The sequence below is a fragment of the Seriola dumerili genome, unplaced genomic scaffold (assembly GCF_002260705.1).
Source record: "Seriola dumerili isolate Sdu_G_001 unplaced genomic scaffold, Sdu_1.0 BDQW01000242.1, whole genome shotgun sequence".
NCBI classification, from domain to species: Eukaryota; Metazoa; Chordata; class Actinopteri; order Carangiformes; family Carangidae; genus Seriola; species Seriola dumerili.
The window spans coordinates 6,168,604-6,195,969 of NW_019174497.1; the positions used below are offsets into that span (position 1 = coordinate 6,168,604).

The 27,366-nt window shown below is 39.0% G+C and overlaps 3 protein-coding genes across 4 annotated transcripts; all 3 read left to right on the top strand.

Moving 5' to 3' along the window:
• LOC111229740 (sorting nexin-24-like) lies at positions 1-10,203 on the top strand. The gene is made up of 7 exons (XM_022756210.1): positions 1-397; positions 3,183-3,266; positions 3,619-3,723; positions 5,652-5,746; positions 6,262-6,294; positions 7,607-7,674; positions 8,496-10,203. The coding sequence occupies exons 1-7, from the start codon at positions 311-313 to the stop codon at positions 8,612-8,614; spliced, it is 591 nt and encodes a 196-aa protein (XP_022611931.1). The 5' UTR covers positions 1-310; the 3' UTR covers positions 8,615-10,203.
• Positions 10,204-12,177: 1,974 nt separating this feature from the next.
• adpgk (ADP dependent glucokinase) lies at positions 12,178-19,263 on the top strand. Of its 2 annotated transcripts, none has more exons than XM_022756459.1 (8): positions 12,178-12,366; positions 13,548-13,791; positions 15,100-15,325; positions 15,446-15,508; positions 15,921-16,041; positions 16,147-16,343; positions 16,846-16,944; positions 17,081-19,263. In XM_022756459.1, exons 2-8 carry the CDS (start codon positions 13,565-13,567, stop codon positions 17,642-17,644), a joined length of 1,497 nt encoding a protein of 498 aa, XP_022612180.1. In that variant the 5' UTR covers positions 12,178-12,366; positions 13,548-13,564; the 3' UTR covers positions 17,645-19,263. The 2 variants fall into 2 exon arrangements, with proteins under 2 accessions (XP_022612180.1, XP_022612181.1); XM_022756460.1 differs by having other exon boundaries at positions 17,084-19,263.
• Positions 19,264-21,892: 2,629 nt separating this feature from the next.
• Positions 21,893-27,143, top strand: ppib (peptidylprolyl isomerase B). Its single transcript, XM_022756462.1, has 5 exons — positions 21,893-22,122; positions 23,563-23,676; positions 24,065-24,158; positions 24,871-25,055; positions 26,717-27,143. The coding sequence occupies exons 1-5, from the start codon at positions 21,988-21,990 to the stop codon at positions 26,837-26,839; spliced, it is 651 nt and encodes a 216-aa protein (XP_022612183.1). The 5' UTR covers positions 21,893-21,987; the 3' UTR covers positions 26,840-27,143.
• Positions 27,144-27,366: the final 223 nt, after the last annotated feature.

Here is a 27,366-nt window from a genome sequence, read left to right on the forward strand (position 1 = left end):
CTCCAGCTCTGTGTTGTTGTGTCTCTTCACGTGCACTAAACTCTGTTTTTATATTTCCAACCGCAGCAGCCTCAGAGTGGGTTTCTTCCTAAACGTTGGACTGCTCCTTTAATGTTTCTTTATGCTGTCGGGTTTGTCCAATTACTGTGTAGGTGGAGCTGAGGAGGAAACCGACCGAGAGCGACAACAGAGGCGCTTTTTTTTCTTCTTCTTCTGCAGCTTCCAGACGAGGAGAAACCCGCGGTTGAAAGTTACCTTTGTGTTTCTGATGAGCTGTGGAAAGTCGGTCACAGACAGCTGATACAGTCCGATGGTGTGGGAGGAAGATTTCCCGATGATTGAAGTGTCGATACCATCGATGGAGCGGGAAGTGGATGAGTCGGGAAAGTCCAAAAAGGTGAGGACGCGGTTGAATCTCCACAGGTCACATTTTAAACTTTTATGGACCGAGTAGAAACACTTCAACTTATTATGTATTCAGACTCGTATGTTATTTCTAGCTATATTCCTGACACTTTGTAGTGTGGTGGTGAAGGGAAGCCGTACGTGGCGTCAGGTGAGCCAGGTTACCTGCAGGAAGAGTGAAAGTGAACTCATCTCAGACTGACTCTGAGGAAATGCTCTAATCTTTTAAAATGATCAATATGAAGATTTGAATTTTACTGACTGTTACAAAAGTAACAGTGGTACAGCAAGTATTCAGATGATTTACTGTGTAAAACTAGCAATAAATACTATCGAAATGCTACAGTTTAACCGCTAAAAGTCCTGCAGTCAGAAATCTACTTATGGAAAAGCACAGAAGCAAAGTGTTGGCTACTAGTGTCCAAAGTAAAAGTACTCATTATGCAGAAGTACAACTGACTGTTATAATATTATGTGACTGGATCATTTTTTATTGGTGTACTTTATAACCTAGAGCTGTGGGATTAGTCTATTAATAATTAACTAATTGACAGAAAATGAATCATCAACTCTTTTGATAATTGAATAATCTTTTCAGTCAATTTTTTAAACAGAAAAGTCAAACTTTTTCTGTTTCCAGCTGCTCAGATGTGAGGATTTGATGATTTTCTTTGTCATATAATAAGATGAATATTTTGGGGTGAGACACAACAAAACATCTGAAGTGGCATTTTTCACAGGTTACTGTCATTTTAAAAAATGATTGAATAAATGATGATGAAAATTATCGTTATTAACATGTAAGCAGTGCTTTAAAGCTATAGGGCTCAAAAAGCTGGGACTCACCCTGGACAATAAACTGAGCTTTGATCAACACACCACTGACATCCACAAACGCTGCCAACCACTTTCACCTTTATAAAGTTATCATTGTTTTGTGTGTAAAACCTTCAGCAAAAAATACCATCTTTTGCTGTCAATTAAATATAAAGGAGCACAAATACTTTTACACTGTAAAGTCATATATACTTAGTCTTATATGTTTGCTCTTTACATCCATGACCTCAGTTACGCTCACACAACTCCACACATGCCTTTCAACAGGACGAGCAAACCAAGAGTTCCAAGTCTCAACCTTATGGTGGAAGAAGTATTCTTTTACTGAAGTAATAGTGATAATACTGCAGTTTAAAAGTACTCAGTTACAAGTAAAAGTCCTGCATTCAAAGTCTTACGCAACTGAAAGAAGTATTATCAGCAAAATGTACCTAAAGGGTCAAAAGAAAATCTCATGTTGGGTGGTTTAATTTGTAACAATGCAGCGTTTTTTTATAAACTGATCAATGTATGTAAAATCTTAATGTTGATCACCTTAATCTTAATAATCTTAATCTAAAATTTTTAATAATTAATGAAAAGTAACAAGTTACTCATTCTGTGAGAAAATGTAGTGAAGCATTTCCCTAAATAAATAATAAGTAACCATGTAAAGTACGAGCACCGTACAGTATATGAGTAATTATGTAATTAGTTATAATCAGTGTTTCCAACCTGAAGGAGCTGCTTTTATGTTGAGGGAGGTCTGACTCATTCACGCTGCATTTGTTTGTTTAGATTTCTGATTTCTAATTAAAAACAGCCCAAAATACCCTGCAGGACTGAAAACATGATGTTTTTGCCCTGAGAGGACAGCATGAAATATATGTGATGGGAGTTTTGATGAGGCAGTGACGTCTGTGTCGAGCAGAGGGGAAGATGAGATAAATGCCATCATTCTGCACAAGCTAAACTACATTCCTCTTAAGTGTCTGCTTTAATGAATTGTTGACATATGTCAGTCTGTGTACAGATTCATATCATTTAGTTTTCAAGTTGCACGTTGTTTCCTGTTCAGTATAAATGTCTATTTAATGTTTGCAGATGCAGAAGTGAGGGTCTCCTGTGTTCCCGTATTTACTCATATCATTTTAACCATTACAGTGCTTTGAGTGTGAAAATCCAGTTCACTAACTTAACTCAACCCACTGACATAATGAACAGTAGTTAGCATACATACAGTGTATTGAGATGTGCTAGAGTTTCAGTGGTGTCACATCACGTCACAGTGTTGAGGAACTGATTCAGTCATTTCTGCGTACAGCTGTATGAAGCTCATGTGTCCACTCTAATGTCTTGAGGATTAAATGTGAAGCTCTGTACCTCCTCCTGCTGGAGAAATCATGTTGTTGTACGCTGATGCAGGAATAATGTTACAGTTTATAATGGATACCAAAACTCCAAGAAATGTTTTGGGTTTTTTTTTTTGTTTTTTTTGCTTCCAGTTAAATCCTTACTCTTAAATCTTTCATTTAAATCTTTATTTCATTGGAAACTGAGGAGCAACAGTTAAAATAAATGACTCCACAGAATGATGACAAACTTTTTCATGTGGTGTTAAAGTTGTTAGTTTAATCAGCTTAACCTGGTTTATCTCATTGTTGGCAAATGTCATTATTTTAAATATGGTAGATGTTAAAGGTTTTTGGACAGGAAACTATTTTAATTTGTGTTAATCTATTTAACCCATACTTCCTCTTTGTTAATTGTACTTTAGATAAGATTAGACCACAGTAGAGAAATATGTCTGTTTAAAAAGAATGAGCCTGCCAGTAAAGCAAAGATATACTGGGTTTATTTTCATCACTGCTGTGAAACATTAGACTCAACCTGACAAACCTTATCTTGAGTAAATGACAGGCTGTGGATAAATCCTGTCTCCCTCTGTCTCCTGTCGGCAGCGCTTCAGAGTTGAAGTCTTGTTTAATGGGAGGAAACATTATGTGCTCAGGAGAAACAGCGAGTTCCAGACTCTGCACAGAAAAGTAAGTACATGGATTGTATGTAATGTAATGTATGTGGCACTGCATGTCTGCTGTTAGATGTATAAGGTCTATGTAACATAAGAGGATAGTTTGCATGGATTTAAAATCACAAGGAAGCTTTATTTTGACGGTCTTCTGTGTTTGTAAAAATATATGTTTTTGGGGTTTGAAAACAAGACGAGGAGAGTTCAGAAAAATTTCAGGTGTGTGTCACAATATGGAGAAAAAATAAACAAGATGAAAAAGTAATGTAACTGTCTCTCTTAATTTTGATCCGGCTCATTTGCAAACTGTAACTTCATCCACCTCACGTGTTGTGTTTGGTTGTGGTTTGTTCATTACGTTCCTGCAGCTCAGGAAGATCATTCAGACGCCCGACTTCCCGAGCAAAAGGAACCCCCACCTGAGGACCAAACCTCTGGAGCAGAGGAGGCAGGAGCTGGAAGATTACATCCAGGTAAAGCATCCAGGTGTTCGTCCAATCGGGGGGGGGGGGGGGGGGTCTATGTCAGACACAAGGAGCCTCTGCCCCTCAGGAAACAGAGGACTGACAACAAGACAGTAATCCTTTTAGTTTATTCTGACACTTGCAAGTGGACGCCTTAGCCAACAACAGAGAGTGTTCCTGACCAAGAGCGCACTGCATGTTCACTGCAGTCTGCTTTTATACACTCATACACAGTATAATTGCTGGAACGCCTGTAGTACATACGTCACTACTTGTGACATGCCCGCCTTGTATGGCACTAAGCCAAAGTAAAAGTGGACATGAACGGGAGAATGAGAATGCACAAACCAGCAGTGTAGGCACCTCAAGCTGTGTGACCGTGATTTAAATAGAGTTTTATGACCCTCAAAGATGGAACGAGGAATGTGCTGTATTTTCTTATTACATTCAGTTTCCACAGGGTGATATTGTGAACATGAATGATTAATTGAGCGAGTAAGTGAGCAGGCAACTTTATCTATATAGTGCTTTTTACAACAGATATTAAAAATTGATTTACAGGAATAAGAAAAGTAAAAGAGGATAGAAGTGATCATACATGAAACAAGGAGAAACGAGTTAATATCCACAAAGTAAGTTATACATTCAAGAACAAGTAAAAGAAGATAAATTGGTTTTAATTGCATCAGAACCAGTTGAGCTTGACAACAGTCCAGTCGGTTTTAACTCTGTACAGACTCGATCCTGCTGCTCTGGTTGGGGTTGTGGAGAAAGGTTGGAGGTTTTTTATCTTTTCTCTCAACAAGGTCAGAATCTCTCCACTATGCATTATCCTTCCCCGAATCACTGGAGAACTTAAGAAGCTCCCGGTTTTGGCTGTGTGTCGTCCATTACTGACACACACAACGTGTTGTCTGGAGTCGTCAGGTTGCTGCACTTTAGTCAGAGGGTACAACAGCTCATTTAAATACAGAGGCATCTGACCATTTGATGCCTTGTATGTCAAAAATCACATAGTAATATCAGTCCTCTAAGTGACAGAGAGACAGTGGAGAGAAACTACAACTGCTGTAACGTGTGAGCTGTTTGCAGAGTTCTGCAGCAGCTGATGATCTGTTAAGACAGTTCTTGCCAATGTTCAGTTACACTTTATTTTATTGGTCCCATATTTTCCAGCTAATTTCCTGGAAACTTGACACATAATTTCCTAATAAATCGCTGGTATTTAAATTAAAACTGTTTACCAGGATATTTCAAAGAAAAGCCTATTTTACAGTTTGGTACAAATTATACAGGAAATGAAGAAAAGTGTCAATGTCAAAAATTAGGATATGATGTTGAAGATAAGTTTAAAATAGTTCATAAACTCATGTCAACTATTCATCAGTTTTTCCTAGAAAGACTAATTAAGATGATTAATCTCTCTTCTTCATGACTTTGAACTGCCACACATTTTAGATCTGCTTGGTAATTAGTAAATGTTCATTTAATTAACATTTATGCTGCATACTGGTTGAGTTGCATTCTGACCTGTAGTTTTCAGCTGCATTGGAAATTCCTTAGTTTAATATTTTGAACTGATGATCAACAAATAAAACTCCGTTCAGACTATAAAACAGACTCAGCAGTTATATTTAGAAATATATTTCTACCTCATTTCCACAGACTGACCTGAAAAATGAAGTAACAGTGGCACATTTTCTTAAAAACTCCAATATAATGAGCAGGTCTTTAATAGCTGTAGCACCTAACACTTTCTCCATTTATGAGGAAAGTTTCCAGGAAATTAGCTGGAAAATCCACGGCCTGTAAAATAAAGTGTTGCCCAGTTTTCCTTTGTTGTAAACAGCAGCAGGACTGAACCAGAGATTTCACAAGGAGCTCAAAAGCCTTGACTTTCATACTTGAAATGTCTTGTCTCATTCTCTGTGGCCCAGGACATCATCTACCAGAATGAGGATGTGCCGCAGGTGCTGCTGGACTTCCTCCACGTCAGACACTTTCACACAGGGAACAAGATCAGCAGCGTGGAGTAAGTCCTTCAGTCCAGTCTCCTCTGTGTGCACCCAGAGATGCTGGACATGTTGCTATATTTAGATCCTCTATTTTTGGATCGGGGGCAATGCAGCAACATCATAAAACTTCAGAAACCTTTCGCATAGTCATGCAGAGCAGCAGCACTGGCTCTAACCCACAATAAAGCTGAAGATCAGGCAGGAAGAAACATGTTGATATTAAATGGTACACATGTCCTGGTGCGTTCAGTGGACTGAAAGTAGCTACAAAGCTGTGTTTTTCTATTTTAATTCTGGCTCACATTCTTTGCTACATGTCACTATTTCTGTCTCTGTGTATTTTATTCAATAAATAAGACAGGTGGTGGTCTCAGACTTTAGATCATACTGTATATGTGTGGGACGTATCAGCTAATAATAAGGAGCAGTGGGCAGGTAGTACATTAGTGTACTGTATCTTGTTGCATCATCCTCTTAATAAAAAATTGTGTCCTTGCAGAAAATATCTAATAGTTACGTTCTCTCATTTCAGGTCCCTTGAGGAACTGGACAGTCGAGATTACAGGTAAGATACTTATTTCCATTTCTCAGTCATTGTGCAGTACAATATATACTGTATACTGGATTGTGTCTACTAGAACAGGGGTAACTACTGTAGGAATATGTAGCCCTGTGCATAGGAGACAACTCGGGGGGAGCCCCTCCACATTTCTGTCTGAAATAGCATTATTTCAGCGATTACAGATGTATGATAATAACGACAATAAATCAGTAAGTAAAGATCAAAACAAATGTAACAAAGTGCAAACAAACAAAACATTTAGTACAAAGCATCAAACACTGCAAAAACATCATAAATGGCTGAGTTTTGGATGATCTAATAGTCAAAGGTAAAGACAACAAATGCACAGTCTGCCTTCGCTGTTATTGGGAACATCTCAATGGCGCCGACCTGAGAGACTGTAGGTTTCCATGAGGACACAACATTTCAGAGCTTAACCATGTAGAGCCTGAGAGGTAATAACCGAGATCTTATATTTAATTCTAAAAACATCAGTGATATTTCTGCATGTCTCAGCCTCTCTGAATATCAATATACAGTATAACTACAACTATATCACATGGTCTATATAAAGTAGAAGCTCTGGTCCAGAGACACAGTCACCTGGAACGTGACTAGACGTGCAAAAACAAATTCTTCAAGAGGATGCTTGGAAACAAAACTCCCCCTAGAACCACAAACAGTTGATGAAACATTGGTGATTGAATTTCTGTCAGTCAACTAATTATAGTTGAATTTTTAATTTCATTTAATTTCATCACTGATGTTCGATTCTTTTGGTATTTTTTTGTGCAGGAAATGCCAAAAATTCACAGTTTCCAGCGTCTTAATTATGTGTGTCATCCATCAGGGGTTTATGACATTTTCTCTCTGAATTGAGACCTTCGGGCTACTGTAGTTGAGAGATTTCCCATGATGCTACTTGCCAGGAAGATATAACTCTTTTTCTAGGATTGCTGAGATTTCATTAAAAATGTATTTAAACCACAGAGCTATGGATAGCTGCTCACAAAAATTATGTTTATTTGAATTTTCCGATGCATTTCTTCTGTATTCAGTAGTTCATGTTATTCTTGACTCTTTCCCCTTGTCTTGTTCTGTCTTGTTCTGTCTTGTTCTGTCTTGTTCTGTCTTGTTGCAGCACCAGGCCTTCTTGTCATGCTTCACAACATAAAAACATGACCTGATGCATTAGTACAGTTATAGTAATGGATAACTTGTTTCACAGGAAGGATAAAAGTTGATATTAGTATACATGCATTACAATTACTAGAGGATGAAACTAACCGATAACGTTCTGCTTTTGTTTCCTCAGTTTTTCGTTACCAAATCAGCGAGTGTTGGGCTTCTTTCAGGATCCTTATCTCTCTGACTGCACATCAGGTAGGAAGAACAGACTTCTTTTCTGCACCATTTTGTGTAGAGCCAATAGAGTGCTGCAGGGATGACGTGTTTTTGGAGGCGAACCTGGAAGTTAGCATCACCCTGGTTCCCTCGACAAAAAGCCAATGGGATTCGTCCGTTGGCTTTTGGATTACTGCAGAAAATAATCTCTGTGACAAACAAAAATTTATGATACTTACACGTTTTGTTCAGCAGGATAATCTTCACCTATGAACACCAACAAATACAATTGGCAGAAGTAAAAAGCTAATGTTAGGCTATGACTTCCAACTTGCAGTTGATTTTTACTAAAGCCTTTCCTTTTATAAAATGAGTGTAAGTGTGAGTACACAGCAGGGTTGTAAAGGCGGACCGGTGAGCAGATCGGTGCGGATGTTTAATGTCCCCGACAATGTGTAGCCTCATTTAGCCACTTGTTTGCAACTGCCATTTTTTAAGAAAACATAAAGGTTTAAAAAATCATGACTGGGATATTCACGGACATATTTTATGTCGTAGCATAAAACGTAAAAATGTCTTGAGCTTGTGTTAACCACAGACCTTATTTCAGTCATCTAACCAAAGTCCCATTCAAAAAATGCTAAAAGTGCTAAAATGCTAAACTAATTTCTGGGTTTTAGAACTCATTCTTGCAGCAGTCTGTTCATGCTGAAACAGTTTAACCCTGAGAAGCAGCTACTGAGTGTGTACTTGTGTGTGCATTTTGTCCTTTGGTGTTTTGAATTGAAAAGCATTAAGAAAAAAAGGGATCACAACCTTGTCCACACGGTGTAAACCCTGAGCTCTGTCTGATCTTGCAGATCTTCCAGACATTGTTGCGGACGGGGTTCTTCAGGGTTTTTACCCCCGGGGCGTCCGGGTCAGCTTCACCGCCCCCACTCTCACTGAACCTGACCCCACCACTTCTATAGAGGCCTGAGATTACAGTCACCATGCAGTGAAGTGTGTGTGTCAAAGTAAAGTGTCAAAGTAGAATATAGAGCACAGTCCAATACATGATACCAGCAAGAAAGATAAATGAAGAAGCCATCAGCAATGAGCATGACAAAGAAAAACTGTGTTTGGCCCCAGTGGGACCGACACCCATCATCCAGCCCTTGTTGTCGCTGCTCTGTTCATTGTTCTTCCAGAAACGTGAGGTTCTCACATTTAGGCCAACGACCAAAATCCATCTTGAAAACTTATATCTGTTTTGAAGAAGCAGCCAGATTCACTCATTGCGTGCATCAGTGTTTCTTTAGCCATGAAGATGACTCACAAACTGGTTTTTAATCAAGTTGGGACATTATTTTGCAGCCATAAGCAAACATGAACAGAAACATGAGTCTTGTCTTTATTTTAGTGAAACTGTAACTGAATAGATGGGAATTTAATTTTAAAATTAAAAAGACATACAGACAGAGTTTAGAGAAGTACTTGAAATGTCAGGGGCAGACAACGTTTACTTTTTAAAATATTCTTGTTTACAGTTTTTGTTTTTTGTCAAAGATTGACAAATGGTGTGGGGAGGGGGGTGGGGGTAGAAGTTGCATACAGTTTAGATTTGAAGTCAACCAGCCTTAAATGTGTAACCATAAACTTTTGGAGTTGACATTTACTGTATGTACTTTTTTAAAAAAATCTTATTATTTATGTCGAAATTGTAATAAAGAATCAAAGACAGTTCAACCTGTATGAATTCTCTTTGTAAACCTGAGCTGCAGAACAAGAAAATCCACATTGTTCAGTGTGAGAAACTAAAGGCAGAAGGAGACTTGATCCTGCTTTTGTCACACTGTCATAAAACACATTTCTTTTGTTACAGATCAGTGATCAGGCAGCTGTGGTGTGAATAGATTCCTGTTTATAATAACAATTACTTCCTGCAGTGGATGACATGACTACTGATCAATTGAAAATGCTTCATATTGGCTTATTATAGAAAATTAATAGATTTACTAGACTACAGTGAAATATGGTTTAGACCAGTGGTTCTAAAGCTTATGACACACATTTGATAAGATTAGGATCCCCTATCTGGTAAGATTTTTGCTTTTGGATGTTTTATTACAGAAAGTGTTTCAAACCCATGACTAAAATAGTCATACATTCCGTCATCGTGTGAATTATGGATGGAATTATATTGAGGAACCCCCCCCAAGGACCCCTGATTTAGTCAGCTCTTTCAAATTTTTCTCTTAGTCTTTTCTTGTTAATATACCTTCATCAGACACACTTGTAAAATGTTAGAGAATTCAATATAACTGTTCAGACGTAAATAATCATGTTCAGTTTTGATTGTATTGATTTAACTATATGTTTATTATTGAGGTTTTAGTTTGCAGTGCTGTTGAACTGGACTACAACATATTATCTCCAATAGCGTCAATCAAAATGATAATTATCTCTGCAGAGGTAGAATTCATGGCAGAGCTGTTGTATCATTTACATATAAACAAAATATGTGATGTGTTCATTAAATTGAAAACTCATCTCAATTCAAAGTGGGTTTTTTTATAACCTCAAACATTCATGGCTAAATCAGCAATAAAGTCTAAATGTGGATTAAAAAAAACATCTGTAGTAGTTATTAAACAGGACTTTAACATTAAATCTAAGCTACTCTGCTGTCGCTCATAGTGAGAAGCTGGTTGAGAAATGTGCACACACACAGATTCAAACATCTTCTTCTTGAAAGGGAACCAGTCCAGAAAATTTATTCCAAAACCTTGTTTCAATTTATTCTATATTGCTTATAATATTTCAGAAACATCATTTTTACAGAGAAAACCTGTGACTTTTGTTCCAACATGTGTTGTCCACCTTTTAAAAACACAGTTTAATGATAAGGAACAACTCTATTGAGGATAATAGCTCATGTTCAGCTTCACAGGGAAACTATTTTTCAGACGGGGACCATCTTTTTAGAAGGTTTTGATATTACATCATGACTGTCAGTGCTTGACATTTGAGATTTACATACAGTATGCAGAAGTAGAGGGTGTCGGCTTTCTCCATAGGTGCCCCGCCTCACCTCTGCCTCAAGCAAAATAGTTTACATGCAGCAACAAGCAGTTCAGGTAGAACACGCAGGCTTATTTGCCTGAAGGATACAAGGCAGGAGGAAAGGTTCTGGGTCTTTAATTATGTTATTTGGTTATGGTTTATTGCTGTCTAATTAGCCTCGTGGTTAATTCCAATTCAAGTCCAGGACCTGTTCACCCTGAATAGTTAAAGGAACAAAATTAAACCAGAAAAGTTAATTTTCTGGATGTTATATGCAGAAACTGAAAGTGCTCTTATTTCAGGATGAAAGTAAAATACTTAAATACTTAGATACTTAGTACAAGGTGTGTACTGTGTACATTTCCTGAACTGGCTGAAAGGTTTAAAACCTTCATAAACAAAGACGAGAGATCAAAGTTAACTCAACATAAGTAACACAACACTCAGTGAATGTCTCTGAGAATAGGTCATGAAATTTGGACTCACTGTTGAAACTAACTCTAAAGCGCGTTTTCTCTTCACTTTGTAGTAGGTCTTTCTATCCCTTATTATTTTTATTCAGTGTAATTCCATGTATCTTTTGTGGGGTTTTTAGGAGAGGTCTTTATAAAAACTGCACAAACTCTTCATTACTTTGGATTAATGTTGCATAACTGAGTACATGTAGTACAACTAACAATTATTTTCATTATCAGTTAATTGATTAATCATTTGAGCGATTGAACATCAGGAAACAGTAAAAAAAAAAGCCCATCACAATACCCTAGAACCAAATGTGACATCAATATGTCTTTTTCTGTCTGATCCACTGTCCAAAACATAACGATATTACATTTACACCAGCAAATTATACCATTGAAGAAGCTATAACCAAAGAATCTTTGACACTTTTGCTTGAAAAAAATCAATCATACCTAAATGATATATCAATATCGTTCATTCTCTGTGGATCCACCCATTGATTAAGCAAGTAATTCTTGTAGCTCTAGTATGTAGGTAAAGAGTTTTCTTTGTGTATATCACATAAAGTAATTGTATTTTTTAAACAGGCCTTTTTCACGGCAGAACAGACAGAAAGCACAGGTGTTAACAATAACATTAATTAACATGGCTCATTTGTATTCAGGTGAACAATGGCAGGGCCCTGAAAGTTAAGCAGCAATAATGAGTAATTGCATCTAGTCTGTGCTGTTTCCTGTTGATACATGCCAAATTATCATCCAGTTCACCAGAATAATCCAATAATTCCCAGGAATACTGAAGTGAAATGCATGCAGTTACATTAACCAACAACACACGAGACAATATGTGCATTTTTAAATAAGTTACATCCTGCTAAAAATACATTTACCCGTTGTTTTTGCGTTATTTCAAATTTAAACTCGTGCATGTACCATATGTACCGCTGAGCTTCTTTGACGCGCATGCGCGGAGCGTTCGACGGAAGCCGCTCAGCTACCGCCTCAGAGTGTGTATACGTGTGTATGTGTGTGTATGTGTGTGTATGTGTGTTGAATGTAATTCCCGGTCGTCGCTGCTCCTTCAATGACTTGCACCGACTCTCACTTCTCCAGCTACCTCTCCCTCCACCGGCGGCATCCAGGAAACTGAACCGCTCCGTATGTGAAAGAACAGGAAAGCGACTCCTCTTCCTAACAGACAAATCTGAAGCCTGCACATTTATCGGTACGTGCCGCTAACACCCAACTAAGAAGCTACTTCGCTTTTAACAACCGCTGTTAATTGAAGCTGAGGTGTAAACTGTCCTGTACTCAAAGTCTCATTGCTTGCCAGTGTCTAAACGAGCTTTCTAAACCGAGCTGGCGAAAGCTACTGTCAGATTAGCTTTGATTATCTGTGGTCAGAGATGCACCCTGTGTGCTGGTGTTAGCATTTGAGCTAACAGACTGAGTGTGTCCACGTTAGCAATAACTTAAGCCTGTATACTGGTATGGATGAGGCTTAAATGGCAGAGCATGTTTATTACACTGTACTTCTGAGTAACATGGAAACTAAGTTTTGAAGCTGCGTTGTGTTGTTGTATCTGCTCACTCTCGGTTCCCATAAGATGTTTTTAATGTATGTATTATATATTTGTATATACAACATATCAAATGTATTACATAAGGCTGAACCCCTTCGGATAGGCTATCTCCTTTTCAAGGGGGACCCACAACAACACAGCAATGTAAAAGAAAAAACAAGATAAATCTACTCAATAACCGTATAGAATAAAATATAGAATAAGATTGATAGATTTACTGTAAACATGCATTTTTGTTTAAACTAATGAGAATAAAACATTTTTAAAGATATTCAGTTTAGTATCACATAAGAAAAAGAAAAGTACCAAATGCTTAAACTGGAACAAGGTGATTAAAGTGATTAATCATTTAATCAATAATCAAAATATTTGCTGATTGTGTTTCTGTTGATCTTTCTTCACCAATTTTCTGTACATCTTAATTTTGCCAGGGCTGAGTGATTATAGTATGTGTGTATTTATAGTGTGAGAACATATCAAATTTGACATTTTTTGTTTGTTGCTGTCAATATTGCAAATCAATGAACATGGCTGTTTTATGGATATATTTGAGGTTTTAATATGACTTTAGCATTATTGCATCTTCATTTTTTTCCAGGTTCTTCATCATCAGCATTTAACAGGAATTGATATGTATTTGACAGTTTACTGTGCTGGCTGGATCAGACCCAGCAATACCTTATCAACTGAGTGGTATTTTTAGATACCAGCTTACCTGTACGCAGCCCCTTAATGTCATTACTGAGGACCACAATAACTCAGCTGATCAGGTTTTAATTCAAATGGTTAATATGAGACAACTGAGAGATTTCCTTTGTTGCAGGAGTGTGTGGGAGCGTCATGTGGAGGAAGGCTTCAGTAGCGGCCCTTCTGGCGTTAGCTGTTGGCTACTTCTACCATGGTGGCCCAGACCTGCCAGAGCAGATTCTGCAGTATATCAGCCTGCCAATCTTTCAGTCATCATCTCACAGTCTCACCAGTCAGAACAGCCTGGAGCAGGTGATTTCTGCTGCCTGGGAGACTTTGATAACTTTACCTACCCGGCAGTGGAGCAAAGTGGCCGTAGGGTGAGTTACAGAGTTGAACTGACATCCAGATTCCTCTAAGAAATAGATGTCTTTCTTTAGTCCAAGAAGCTGTCGCCTGAAGTTAGTATTCATTTCTGCATCTGTGCTCCTGCAGCTCTGCTGTACACTGTGGCATATTGAGAGGCTCTGCTAGTGAGAAGGAATGTGTGATCATGAGTCAGTCCCAGCTCAGATGGCCTGGTCCAAGACAGCGGTGCCCCAGTGAATTATTTTACTGTCTATACCTAGCCAATAGCCTTTTGGCTGCTTTAGAGCAGCCAACACACGTCAGTGTTTTAAAGGTGGTAGATGGTGATTGGCTGCAGCTGAAGGACTGCCCACCAGAGGGAGGGACAGATTGTTTCTCCCAAGGAAAGCTGTGAAGGGAGAGAACAATTATGTATTGTTTGGGAATGGTTTATTTTTCTTTAATTCTACAACTAAAGTTGCTTATAAAGTCACAGTGAATCTAAAATTTTACCAGATCCTTCAGATTTGATCAAAAGTGATCCATGGCACAGTGTATAAATAAGTAATAAGTCAATAAGTTATTAATCCATCCATCCATTGTCTGCTGCCTATCCAGGTAATGTTTTTCATTAAATGTATTATTAGGAATTATTATTTTATATAGTTGGAACAAAAATAAATAAAATCTAAATATCTATAAATTCATACTCTGCATAAATAATTCTAGGCCTTATTATCATTCTGGATGGTTTTATGTGATAGTAAAAAGGACTTAAACTTAACTTGATGACTGTAGAAACTTACTTAACTTATTAGATCAGGAAGCAGCAGATGATGCAGAAATTAAAAAGATAGACCTCAATCTAAATGTTTTTGCCAGCTGATGGCCAGATGCACACCTGTCCAATGAAATTGCTCTAGTTGCTATTATGACAATTAAGCTAAGGGTGAAATGCAGCTTTATATGATAAGACGAGTTAGCTGGTCACCCCAAATTACATTTGAGTGGATAAATACCCCAAGTTCAAAATGAGTCAGTCTTACTTAAGGACGGGATTTGTTCAGTTTTTCGTTCACTTTAAGACAGACTTTTTAATGGATTTGTCTGTATTTGCACAAAACCCTGACATTCATCCAGAAATAGGTTTAAATAGATTTTCACTTTGACAATTTAGTGTGATTATCAGGCTAGCAGCAGACACCAAAAAAGTATGTACTATTTATATGTTAGGGATTGTTTTTAATTCAAGACAGAATTTATTATTATTTTTTATTAACAGCCAAATAACCTGTACTCAGTATTTCTCTTATACTGTCGTGATTTGCTCTTTTGCTCAGTGTAAATGCCTGCGTCGATGTGGTCGTCTCTGGAGTGGGACTGCTGCAGGCTCTGGCTGTGGACCCTGGCACTGGCCTGGATCACGAAGTGTTGCACTCCAAAGAGGACTTGAAGGAAGCCTTCATCCATTACATGGGGCGTGGAGCAGCTGCCGAGCGCTTCTTCACCAACAAAGAGGTCTTTCAGAGGATTGCACGTGCAGCAGCAGAATACCCCGGTGCGAAGGCAAGGCTACCTTCCTCCCCAACCTTTCCCAGAGGATGAATTTTTTTCTTTATATATTTTATCATTTTAAGAGATCTTCCCTCTGATAAAACGTTTACTTTTACTTTTGTCGTCTTGCAGCTGTATGTGGGAGGGAACGCTGCCCTCATTGGTCAGAAGCTCGCCACCTACCCTGATCTGATGGTACAGTACCACGTCTCTTCTTCTGTCTAAAACTCTTGCACTTCATCAAAATTAATGAACTATTTAAGATTTGTCTGGCCTTGTCAGTTAAATCAGTTTGATAATAAACATGGAAAAAACGTGAAGAGAATCAGAAGAGCAAATTTTTAGGACATAAAAAGGTGCTTTTTCAACCTTGCGAACACACTTATAATGTGTGGCCTTCAGATATAATTCCATTAAAAAATATTTTGAAAATCTTATGAAGCACATTTCCTGTTAAAATCCCCGTGTTATACAGTAAATAATTCCCCAAATGAAATTATTTTGCAACATGACAGCCCAACTGTAGAGCAGCATTTCAACACAGATGGACCAGATTGGTTCAGAATGAAGTAAATTTTGAGTGTTAATATTTATTCTTATACCACAGGTTTTGTTGTGTGGGCCAGTTGGTCCTAAACTCCATGAGATGCTGGATGAGCAGATAGTTGTTCCCCCGGATTCTCTCCAGGAGGTGGATGAATTTCACCTCATCCTGGAGTATAAAGCAGGTAAAGAGAACAACAAGCTGCAGCCATCCATTACAGGATCTGTAGCTCTCAACCAGATCCCTTCAGTCTGTTAAAGTTGTATTTAGTCCACTTCTCTGTCTCTAGGTGAACAGTGGGGTTCAACTCAGGCACCTCAAGCCAACCGCTTCATCTTCTCCCACGACATGTCCAACGGGGAGATGAGTTCACTTGAGACGTTTGTGGCGAGTCTGGAGGAGTTTCAGCCTGACCTGGTCGTGCTGTCGGGGCTCCACATGATGGAGGGTCAGGGCAGAGACGTGTGGGAGGATCGACTGAAAGAGGTCAGTGGCTGAAAGTTTTACAGTATCTCCACCAATTTGTTTTATTAAACAAGGCTGTTGTTTTTGAACATTGTGACCCATTTACTGCAAATCACACAGATATAATGTGTTATTTATTTCTGCTGTCCAGTCTCAAGATATTAAAGTTCAGTTACTGTATCACAGAAAACATTTATTGAGGTGTCATAGTGCAGTAAGAAGTAAAGGTGAAGGATTACACATCTTTTCCACTAGTTTGTGGGAGTGAATATTAATAAAAAATGATAACATCCATCAGTTGAAAAACTGTGCTTTTCTTTGGAAAATGTTTGGCAGTAATGTGGAATGTAATGTCTACACACTGATTCACTTCAGTTCAGACCGGTTTAACTGTAGACTTACTGTTGCCATTGTGTTTTAACAATCATGTGTTATTATTATGTACGGTATGTGTACGGTATGCATGGTCACATGGCACTGACTCAAGTGATATAGATTCTGGGTGCTTGCTTACTCTTCGCAGGCTGTGTCAGCCATATCTGACATTCGTAAAGATATTCCCATCCACCTGGAGCTGGCGAGCATGACTGACAAAGACTACATGAACAGCATCATGCAGGAGGTACATGTGGAAAACTGTTTTCTGTGGGAGACTTTCATGAAGTCTCTCACACAGAAAAGTTGAGTGTGCTCAAATTTCACTAATCCCTCAAGAGTTCTGTGTCTTTAATTAAGGTTTTTCGTCTGTTTCCTGTTAGCAGGTTATGCCCATCGTCAGCTCCATTGGGCTGAACGAGCAGGAGCTGCTCTTCCTCTCTCAGGCTGGTGAGGGGCCTCATGCAGATTTGGCTGCCTGGAAAAGCATCCCGGACGTGGGCCGGGTCAGCGACATCCTCCTCTGGATCCTGGAGGAGCACGGCCGCAGCGACCCGTCGTCGGAGGCGGACCTCACTCGCATTCACTTCCACACGCTGGCCTACCACATCCTGGCCACAGTGGATGGTTACTGGGGGAACCAGGCAGCAGCAGTCATGGCAGGTGCACGAGTGGCCAGCAGCCAGGCCTGTGGTCTCCAGTCTGTTGACGTTAGCAAAGTGGAGCTCAAAGCCCCAGTAGAGTTTGACAGCTCACACTTTGAGCCACGAGAGAAGTTGTCCCTGAACCCAGCAGATCCTGTTACAATGTGGCGTCGTGGAAACGTCACCTTCCACCTCACACCGGTGCTGGTCTGCAAACAGCCGCTTCGGACAGTTGGGCTCGGGGACGCCATCTCAGCAGAAGGACTAGTTTACTCAGAGTTAAAGACGCAGCAGCCCTTCTGAGGCTTGCTTCACTCCCTCTTTGACTGTAAAATGTTGATGGGATGTGCTGAAAAGACCCAGTGAAGTCCCACCTGCAGCTGTGGCTGTTGGGTTGGAGTCACGTTTCTGAACCAGTTCAAAACCTCTGTGTCCCGAACCAGGTTCTGCGTCGCCTTTCCTAACACTCCTGAGTTTAAAAATGTGATCAGCGGCGACAGTTTTAAATCCTGCCTGATGACTCCTCCAGCCTGCTTCGCTCTCTTGTGTCCTCCCTCCTTAAATCCTCCGGCGGACGCAGAAACTGAGGCAGAACTTCCACAGAACTGGATCTGACTGGGCTGTGAGGCGGCCTGACTCTATGCACTGTGCACAGATCAAAGCCATCTTCACAAACTTCAAAGAGTTTTGTTGGCTCACTTAATTTACTTTGACCTGCATATCTTCAGTATGCTGTGCCTTGAGAAAATAGAATTTAAATATTATAATTAAATATTTTATTCCTCTTTCAGAGCCAAACAAACTTAGAATCAAGCTTCACATCAGTCATCCCTCTGAGATATATAAACACACATATATAATTATGTCTGACTGGGAACTGTTGAGTGTCTTACTATATGGTAGAATCCAAGTGGTATTCTTGATGTTCTTTGTTTCTTCCTGTACATTCACATCAAATAGTAACTAGAACACTTGAACGTTCATTCTCCCGTGGGCATCTGACTTACCTAGATATACTTGACATTTTTGTTACTCGTCCTGAGAGGATAAAAATACTGGACAGTGTGACAGCGTTTGTTTTCTCAGTTTTGTTTTGTTTTTTGGTCCAAACACTCCCACTATAAAGATGTTTCAGATCTCTGTTGCTTCCTCTATGTTATAAATTCCTGTTGCAGAGAGTTTATTCATTTTTCATCAGATAATGAAATGTTATACGTTTAACGGCAACTTCAAGTATGATTTTGAAGGGGCTCCTTCTTTATGCAGTAAAGTTCTGTTCACAATCACATGCCAGCTAATGTAAAGAGTCAGTTGGCAATAAATTAAGTTAAAGATTAAATTTCAAAATGTGGTGTAGGTGGTACATTATCAAGGTTACTGTACTTTTTTGCTTCCTGTTTTGTTCGACTTTTCAGGTACTGCTTTCCCTCAGTTCTAAAATGTGATGATGTGACGTGATTGGCTGGGAAACCTTAAAAGCTTCCAGTGCAGCAAACTGCAAGAAAAGCTTCCTGATTCAAATTCTAGCATATAAGTAAATTATGCTTTTTTTCATGGGTTGGTTGTTGTTTTATTTGTAAACTTATTTGGAAATGCCTGCATCATGTTAGATGTACAGTGTGTAACTATCAGAACAATGTGTTTGTATACCTCAAATGGCCACTGAAGGCATGCAATAATAATGGAGTCTTAATGCAAACATACAACAAAAAGATGATGTATGGCATTTAGCAGAATTAATTCTTTGCACTAGTAGGAAGTGGCAGGTGTGCCCGCAAAGGTGAATGTAACCTTAACTCCAAACCCCCCCTTTTTTAGCAAGTACAATCTATTCAACTTTACTCATTTCATAATTTGTGTCTCATGTTTTTAACATTTGTCAACAAGTTTCATTTACTTGTAGTACGTCATTAAAATGTGTATGGACGGTAGTGATTTTGTTCCTCCAGATTATTGCGTCTGTGTTGTGTTACTGCTGAAATGATTAGTTGAATAATCAATTTCTTGATTGATAGGATATTAATCAGTAATTGTTTTAAAATCATTTGCCAGGAAATGATGCGAAGCATCTCTCTGGTCTTAGTTTGGTGAATATTTGCTTATTTCAAATTTCTTCATTTCTTCTGCTTCACTGTTGGTCAAACAAACAAGACATTTGAAGATGTCATCTTGTGCTCTGAGAAACAGTAATGAATATTTTTATAATTTCCGGACAGTTTATTCATCATATATGAATGTATTTATTACTCAATAGATTCATTGGTAAAACAAAGTGTTAGTAAGTGGTATAAGTGACTTGTGCTGTAGAAGCATCAATATTTATTGGGCTGCTAAAAGTTTTAACAGTGTGGGCTAAAGATGATGAAAACAAGTTGTTTTTTCTGCTGATACATCGCCTGTGTTTTAGCCCAGTGAATCCTTCAGGAACCAGGCTGGATTACCAACCAGGCAAAGCAGGCAGCTGCCCCACGGCAGGGGGCCCTCAGAGGCCCCTAAAACACCCAGGTTCAATGTTTGTATCTCAAGCAGTGATTTGATTAATTGCAAATTTGTTCAAGAATATGCAAGTAGATCACAATGTCAAGGTCCTAGAAACTGAGCCTTGTATTAATCAAGACGCCCTGAAGCCTGTTAGACAAAAGAACATTGCGAGCACTGTTTACACAAGTGCAAGATAAAATGTTCTAATGTTGGAAAATGCAGCTTCTATGTCGCAAATGTGAGGAAACAGAACAGAATCCTGTTTAGTAGAAGACTAAATATATATTGTGCCGAGGTGGTGCATATTGCTGTACAACATCTGTTCAATGTTTTCTTGAAGACGTCGGGATACAGAAAGATGGTAGTGGTGCATGGTGTCAGTAGGGGCCTGCAGCTTTTTTTTTTTTCTTGCTCAAGGACAAAGAGATACTAAGATTCACCATACTGCAAAATTTGTCGTTTTCAAAATACCATTTCACAAATTTCAGGATATGAGAAAGACATAAACCTACAAACCTATATCTGTTATGACCAGAGCTTTGAGTCCCCCAGCATTTATGAAGTATGACTGGATTGTTAGTCTCATACCAAATTACATCAGATTACTGTATTGATACTGATTAAGTCTTTAGACAGATGTCTCATATATTTTTGGGATGGATGATGGATGGTAAAAATTTGTTGTTGGGGCTTTATGGACCCACTCTGTACATGGACACTTCATTATTTTCCCACACAATAATTAGTACTCTAGAGGAAACAATTAGTACTCTAGAGCAGAAATGATTAGTTGACTAATCAATCAGTTGATTGAAGGAAAATTAAGCGGCAAAAATTTGGGTAACAAGGTAAACTTGGTAAAATTCACTGGTAACAGCTTCTCAAATGTGAATATTTGCTAGTTTCTCAGCTTTCTATGACAGTAAACTCAACATCTTTTTTTGACTGTTGGTCAGACAGTAAAAATCTATTTGAATATGATAACTTGGGCTTCAGGGAATAGCGATGGGCCTCTTTCACTATTTTCTGACATTTCACTAAACAATCATTTGATTATTAACCTGTTACCAGACACCCATATTATTGTGCACCAGTGTAAAAATAAGGTAACCAAAATAAAATGGTTAATGTTCTTCTACCCTTGTCTCCTTTGACAGGCCACTCTTCAAATTTTACAACCAGAAAGTCAGAATGAGGATAAAAGATACTGAACCAAAGGTACAGAGGAAGAAACACGGTGTAAAAAAAAAGGGGAATATAAGGTCTGTAATAGTACATGTCAAATGGAAAACACTTTGGAGCTATAACCACCAGCCTGCAATTCTGTGTCAACAGCTGGTGCAGTGATATATAGGTCCTATGACGCTTTACACAGATAGAATCAGGAAACTTTCAAACAGCATTTAATTTGTCAAATTGTGTAAAGAATGAGTCTGGCACATACCAAAATACACCCACTGCAGGATACCAAGGCCAAGGGGTCCCAGGGGTGGGAGGGTGTATTTTATCAGGTTAAAGAAAATAATAGTCAGATGTGTTGAAAAAGAAAATTGGTTGCAGCTCTAAACTTCTCCTATAATGGATTAATAACTGTTTTCTGTGTGTTCTTCATACTGTAACAATTGCAGCAGTTTATTGAAACATAACTTTACCACAATTGTGCTCAATCAGGGTCTTAAAACTAGATTTTGAGACCAGGCACATGATGGAGGATGGATGACCTGCTACAGATGATGATTGTACTTCAGTGGTGATTAATCAAACTTGTGTAGACCAAATGATATGGAGACTTTTGGCGCCCTTGAGGATCTGGGGTCCATCGTTGAGTGATATGATATGAACATTTGATGTGAACACACTTTTTTGATTCATCGTTTTTATTTTACAGCTCTAGCTGGGTCGCGTTGTTACGCGTCTGCACCTGATTGGATGGACCGGCTTCGGGATGTTCACCAATCAGAGCTCCGTGCGTCTCCCCCGCCGTGCTGACGTGCGGCCCCTACGCGGTCGAGGCAGCGCAGCCCGGAGCCTGGAGGGGCTGCCGCTGCAGTCTCCACCCCGGACACCGCTCTCCTTCCACCAACCCCACCCACCCCTCTCCCGGCTCCTATAAAGCTAACACGACTAACAGGCCGTCCTCTCGGGCTGCTCCTTTTCTCTTGTTGATGGTTAGACTCTGCGAGAGAAGGATGAAGTTCCTCGTCGCTGTAACGGTCATTGTGGGATCGTTGATTTTCCTCGCCTTCCCAAATGGCTCCTCCGCCGACGAGAAGAAGAAAGGCCCCAAAGTGACTGCGAAGGTAGGCGGCTGCTGGCTGTGCTGGTGGTTCATGCGGGCGAATCAAAGCTCTTCCTCAGTGCTAACCCTTTAATGCTAACAGCTTGTAAAGCCACGTCACTAGCTAAGTTAGCCTCTAGCTGTGCAACTTACAGTTAGGGCCGGTGGGCTTCTCTGCTGCTAAGCTAATGGTGGCCGCTGCCGTTAAGTCTCTTACAATCGTATTGATTTTTTTGCATGCAACCGGGTTAGCTACTGTTGCAAGTTCAAAACAGCAACCTTGAATGGCATAGGCATGCATCGGCTCAGTGGAGCTGGCTGTAGTCGCCAGGACTCCGGCCTTAACAGTCTGTATTTCCAAATGCACCCATTGCTCTACATCGTTTTAAGCTTTAATTAGAGCCGCAGGCTTGATCTACAGAGTAAGTCCTCCTTTATATAACCCGCTTGGCTGCAGCCCAGGGAGGCTCGCAGATGTTATGTCTGGGTGCAGCAGGTTTGTCCACGTCTACAGTTACAAGCGAGCTTTGAACTGGTCAGTAGGTGACCCGCAGGCTCTTTGTTTCAGAAGCAGACCAGTTCCTCTGTCTGAAACTTATTAATCTATAAGAAATGAATCTTATAGACAAGCCCAAACCTAATTTTGACAAATGCATGTCTGTTAAAACAGTTACCGTAAATGCTCAGTTAGAAGAGCAGCTCTTGTTGTATAGAGTGAAATTTTGATTTGGAAATAACTTTGTTTTGGCTAAAGAGCACTGAAGAGAAAATAAAAATACTAAAATTTGATTATGTTCTAGTTATAAGAAAATCCTGGCTGATCTTGTGTCAGAGGATTAGAACTGCAACTGTTTTGATGATCAAATATTTGATTGTAGTCATTTTTCAAGCTCCTTAAATGTTAGGATTTACATCTATTTTTTTTTTTTATTTTTTTTTTTTTGTCAGACATGATGGTAAACTGTTCAACTGTTAGTTGGATAAAACAAGACATTTTTAATGCATCATCAGGCTAGGAGAAAATCCGTTGGGCCTTTTTTTCACAATATTTTGGCATTTTTGGATAAAGATTAAGTAGGTAATTGAAATAATAAAAGCTAATTAGATTAATTGGTAATGAAATTGATCATTAGTTGCAGTCCTACAAATGCTGAATGTCTCTTTAAAATCCTTTTGACTCAAAGCCATTACACTGAAATAGCTGCAGGCAAACTCCTCAACCAAAGGAGAGCAATTGTCAAATGAAAATGTACAGTGTATCTAAGCTTTATATTAAGTGTATAATATGTAAAAGAAGAAAAATCTTTGTCATTATAAGATGTAACCTATTGAAAGATCTGTGCCTGTACAATTACATCAACCCATCGATTCTGATTTAAAATATCAGTAAGTATAAAGGTAGAGAAAGTAATTCTGACCATGAGAGAGACTGGAGTATAAAATAACTTAACATCTTTTCTAGGTGTTCTTCGACATCAGAATTGGAGATGAAGATGTGGGAAGAATTGTCATCGGGGTGTTTGGGAAAACTGTTCCCAAAACTGTTGACAACTTTGTTGCCCTGGCAACAGGAGAGGTGAGAAATTGAGCCTTTGTTTTAGTTTGTCGTACAGTTTGTGTATAATTTGCACCCACACTGCTCTGGTTTGCACTGCTGACTGTGATTGAGAAGAACAATTGTTGAAACAGACATTGATGCACAATTATTACAACATCCTTCAGTTTTCACACACTAACAGGACATAGTGCGTATTGTGGCTGAAATGAGCTGTAATTTATACTTTAACTTGTGATCAACATCCTGGCCGCCGTGTCCTGGAGACGCATTTTTGAATAAGTCATTTGATTCAGATTCACGTGGTCTAAAATGTCAGTTACTGGCAGCTGAAATGTGTTTCATGTTCATGTTCATGTTCATGTTCATATTCATATTGTTGTTTTTATGTTGTGCTCTAATTAAACAGAAAGGATTCGGTTACAAGGGCAGCAAATTCCACAGAGTCATCAAAGAGTTCATGATCCAGGGTGGAGACTTCACCAGAGGAGACGGCACAGGAGGTAGGGCGGCCACAGAATCACGTTTATATTGTGACTTCATGCAGATTTTTTTTTTTTTTTCCCTGCAAGAATGAACGTGCCTGACTGATATATCACTGAACCTGGACCTTTATAATGACTTGAGAGCTGTTACAGGCATCAGCCTTTTTTTTTTTTTTTTTTTTTTTTTTTTTTTTTCTTTTTTTTTTTTTGATGCTTTTTAACAAAAGCAGTTCAGCTGCTAAACTTGTCAGGAAACTGTCGAATTTCCAGTGTCTACCTCTGCACTTTTTGTATAACCGCTTTATTTCCATTCAGTTAAGAAGCTTTGCTGTCATCTCCAGAGCATTTAGGCTTTTTAATGAGTTGATACATTTTTTTTTGTTTTATACATTTGTGAACCGAGGGCAGAGAAAACCCCATGCTTTTTAAATTAGAACTGAAAGTTGTTAGATTTGTACCAAGAGCTGTTTCACAAGCGTCACAGTGTCATACTGTAATGATGCTCTCTCAGTACATTTGGCATATGCTCTTACTTAGAGTGACTGAGTGCTGTTCAGTGTTCATGAAAAGTGAAAAAGTTAGAAGATAAAGTGAAGATAAACATTAGGCAGCAAACAAGTCAACAGAGTGAGGTGCAAATGTTGCTACAGAGAGGAAACGCAACAAGCTAACAAACATGAACTAATGGTCTAAAGATTTAAATGGTGCAAATATTTATTTCTTCTTGAAGGCAAGAGCATCTATGGAGACCGTTTCCCCGACGAGAACTTCAAGCTGAAGCACTACGGCGCCGGCTGGCTCAGCATGGCCAACGCTGGCAAAGACACCAACGGCTCCCAGTTTTTCATCACCACAGTTCAGACTCCATGGCTGGACGGCAAACACGTCGTCTTTGGAAAAGTTCTGGAGGGAATGGTGAGTCTCAGGCCTGGCAGTGATCACATACAAACGGCTCCATGTTGGTGACAGGAAAACCAGTTCTGAAGTGTCGCTGTCTGATCTGTTGCATGTAGTTTATCTCCACAGCCAAAAATAGAAGAGCGGATTTCAGACTATAATAGACACCGGTTTCCTGCTGTCTACCCTCCTCCAGTGCACCATGAATATAAATCAAAGTAAATAAAGTGACGTATAATAAAGGAGACTGGTCAGGGTCTTTTGCCATTCTGCCACTGCACATGATGGCAGCCTCTTTCCCTGTAATGTCACTAACAGATTGTGGAAAAAGACTCAGAATTGTACCAAAATCAATAGAAATGATTGAGTCATCTAAAAGATTATCTGCAACACTTCGGTCCTGAACATTTCATGGTTCGAGTTTGTATATTTTATGTCCAAAACATTTCAGCAGCAGTTGTTCAGGGTTGGATTCTTTTTTTATTGTAACAAAAGCAGTTCAACTGCACAGACTGTCAGGAAACTGTCTGACTTTCTTGTGTTTTTGATTAACATTCTGTCCATCTGCCACTTTAACAAATGCAAAATGACTCAGAATTGTATCATGAATATAATTATCATCTAAATGGTCACACTGAATTTGAATATCATGCCGAAGAGTGGAGATAATGTGTCAGCCAAACACATCAGTGTTGATTTTGGTAAACCAACAGTTTGACCAGTGATGGAAAGTAACTGAGTACATTTACTCAAGTACTGCACTGAATTACAAACTTTAATGCTTCTTTATCCTCCTACTCCACTACATTTACTGACAGCTGTACTTACTTTGCAGATGAAGATTTTACATGATGATTAGTTTATAAAATATCATGCATGTTGCAGATTAACCTACCAAACTGTATGTAAAGGCTCCATTTGACCAGCTGCAACAGTGAAGTGATGCTTGTACATCAATGCATCAGTAATAATAATTGAGAATTGTAGTGTATTGTATTTAAGTACGATTTTATATGCAGGACTTTTAATTATAATGGTGAATTCTTAGATTGTGGTGTTGCTACTTTTACTTAAAGAAACTTTTTTGTAAGTGTTGCTATTGCTATGTAGCCAGTATTAGCATTAATAACTGTTTACTTACCAATGTAGAAGAAATGTTGAGATTTCAGTATCAAACTTCATTCCTTCACTCACCAACAGCTGTCTCCAGAGGTGGAAAGTAACACCAATGTTAATTCTTGTCTCTATCACGTCTTTTCTTCTACTGAAGTTAGCATGCTAACCAGCTAGCCCCAGAGGACGTATTATAACCTCTTGTATTATAAAGACAACAAAGCTCTTGTCAAGTGACAATCACCACCACCCGCTCCACTTTTGGCAGCAGAGAAAACTTACAAATAGCCCCTTTTTAAATAAAGGATCTGAGAACAATTTCCACGAGTGAGGTCGACAAAGATGATGTGAATCAAACAGGCACCCATTAGAGCTAAATCAAAGTGGTATTATACAAAGCTACATGTTAAAGAGAAGCTAGAACAACCAAAAAAGCATCTCAAGAAGGCTTAAAAGTTGCCAGAGATGGACATTTGTGTAGTGTGTTTTTTTTGTTTTTTTTTTTGCTTTACAGTGGATAAACCTGTTGTGTAAAAATTGACAACTTCTAACTTTTTATCCTCCAGGATGTGGTAAAGAAGATCGAGGCCACAAAGACAGATGGCCGTGACAAGCCTCTTAAAGACGTCACCATCCACGATTCTGGCAAAATCGAGGTGGAGAAGCCATTCGCTGTGGCCAAGGAGTAACAGCCCTGCTGGAGCAGACCAGGGAAAACAGGACTGGTTGGGGGGGTTGGGGGGTGTTGAGGGTAAATTGTGCAGGCCACCTTGTTTTATCTCTTACAGCCCTGTGGTCCTGGAGAAGGGGCTTCTGGGTCATTCTGTGTCAGTGGCTGCCGTCTTAACGCACCAGAAGAGCATTAACATTGCGCAATCATGACAACACTCTGGGTCCATTTACCAACGAGCATTCCAAGGTGCACTTAACTGTTCGTTGTTGTTTTTTTGTAAAAAATGAAATCTGGTAAATAAAGGTTTCAAGTTTTGTTAAGTTTTTGTGTTTTTTATTATTTAAAAATCCACTCTGTACATCTTATATGTACAATTTAGGACAATTCTTCTTGTCCTGTTCATCTCAGATACTGTACCAGTACGCCATTAACCTATCTGACTACTACTAGAGATCAGATGGATTTGATAAGATCATAAAATTTATTTTACACATTTTTATAAAAATTAAGAGGTGGAATAGAAAGAAAATGACTGGGTGTGGG

Coding starts and splice junctions, on each gene's coding strand:
- adpgk (XM_022756459.1), top strand. CDS start 13,565: ATGTGGAGGAAGGCTTCAGTAGCGGCCCTTCTGGCGTTAGCTGTTGGC. Junction 15,509..15,920: donor CCACCTACCCTGATCTGATG/GTACAGTACCAC, acceptor CTTATACCACAG/GTTTTGTTGTGTGGGCCAGT. Junction 16,344..16,845: donor GGGAGGATCGACTGAAAGAG/GTCAGTGGCTGA, acceptor TACTCTTCGCAG/GCTGTGTCAGCCATATCTGA.
- LOC111229740 (XM_022756210.1), top strand. CDS start 311: ATGGTGTGGGAGGAAGATTTCCCGATGATTGAAGTGTCGATACCATCG. Junction 398..3,182: donor AGTCGGGAAAGTCCAAAAAG/GTGAGGACGCGG, acceptor TCCTGTCGGCAG/CGCTTCAGAGTTGAAGTCTT. Junction 7,675..8,495: donor TCTCTCTGACTGCACATCAG/GTAGGAAGAACA, acceptor CTGATCTTGCAG/ATCTTCCAGACATTGTTGCG.
- ppib (XM_022756462.1), top strand. CDS start 21,988: ATGGTTAGACTCTGCGAGAGAAGGATGAAGTTCCTCGTCGCTGTAACG. Junction 23,677..24,064: donor TTGCCCTGGCAACAGGAGAG/GTGAGAAATTGA, acceptor CTAATTAAACAG/AAAGGATTCGGTTACAAGGG. Junction 24,159..24,870: donor CAGAGGAGACGGCACAGGAG/GTAGGGCGGCCA, acceptor TTCTTCTTGAAG/GCAAGAGCATCTATGGAGAC.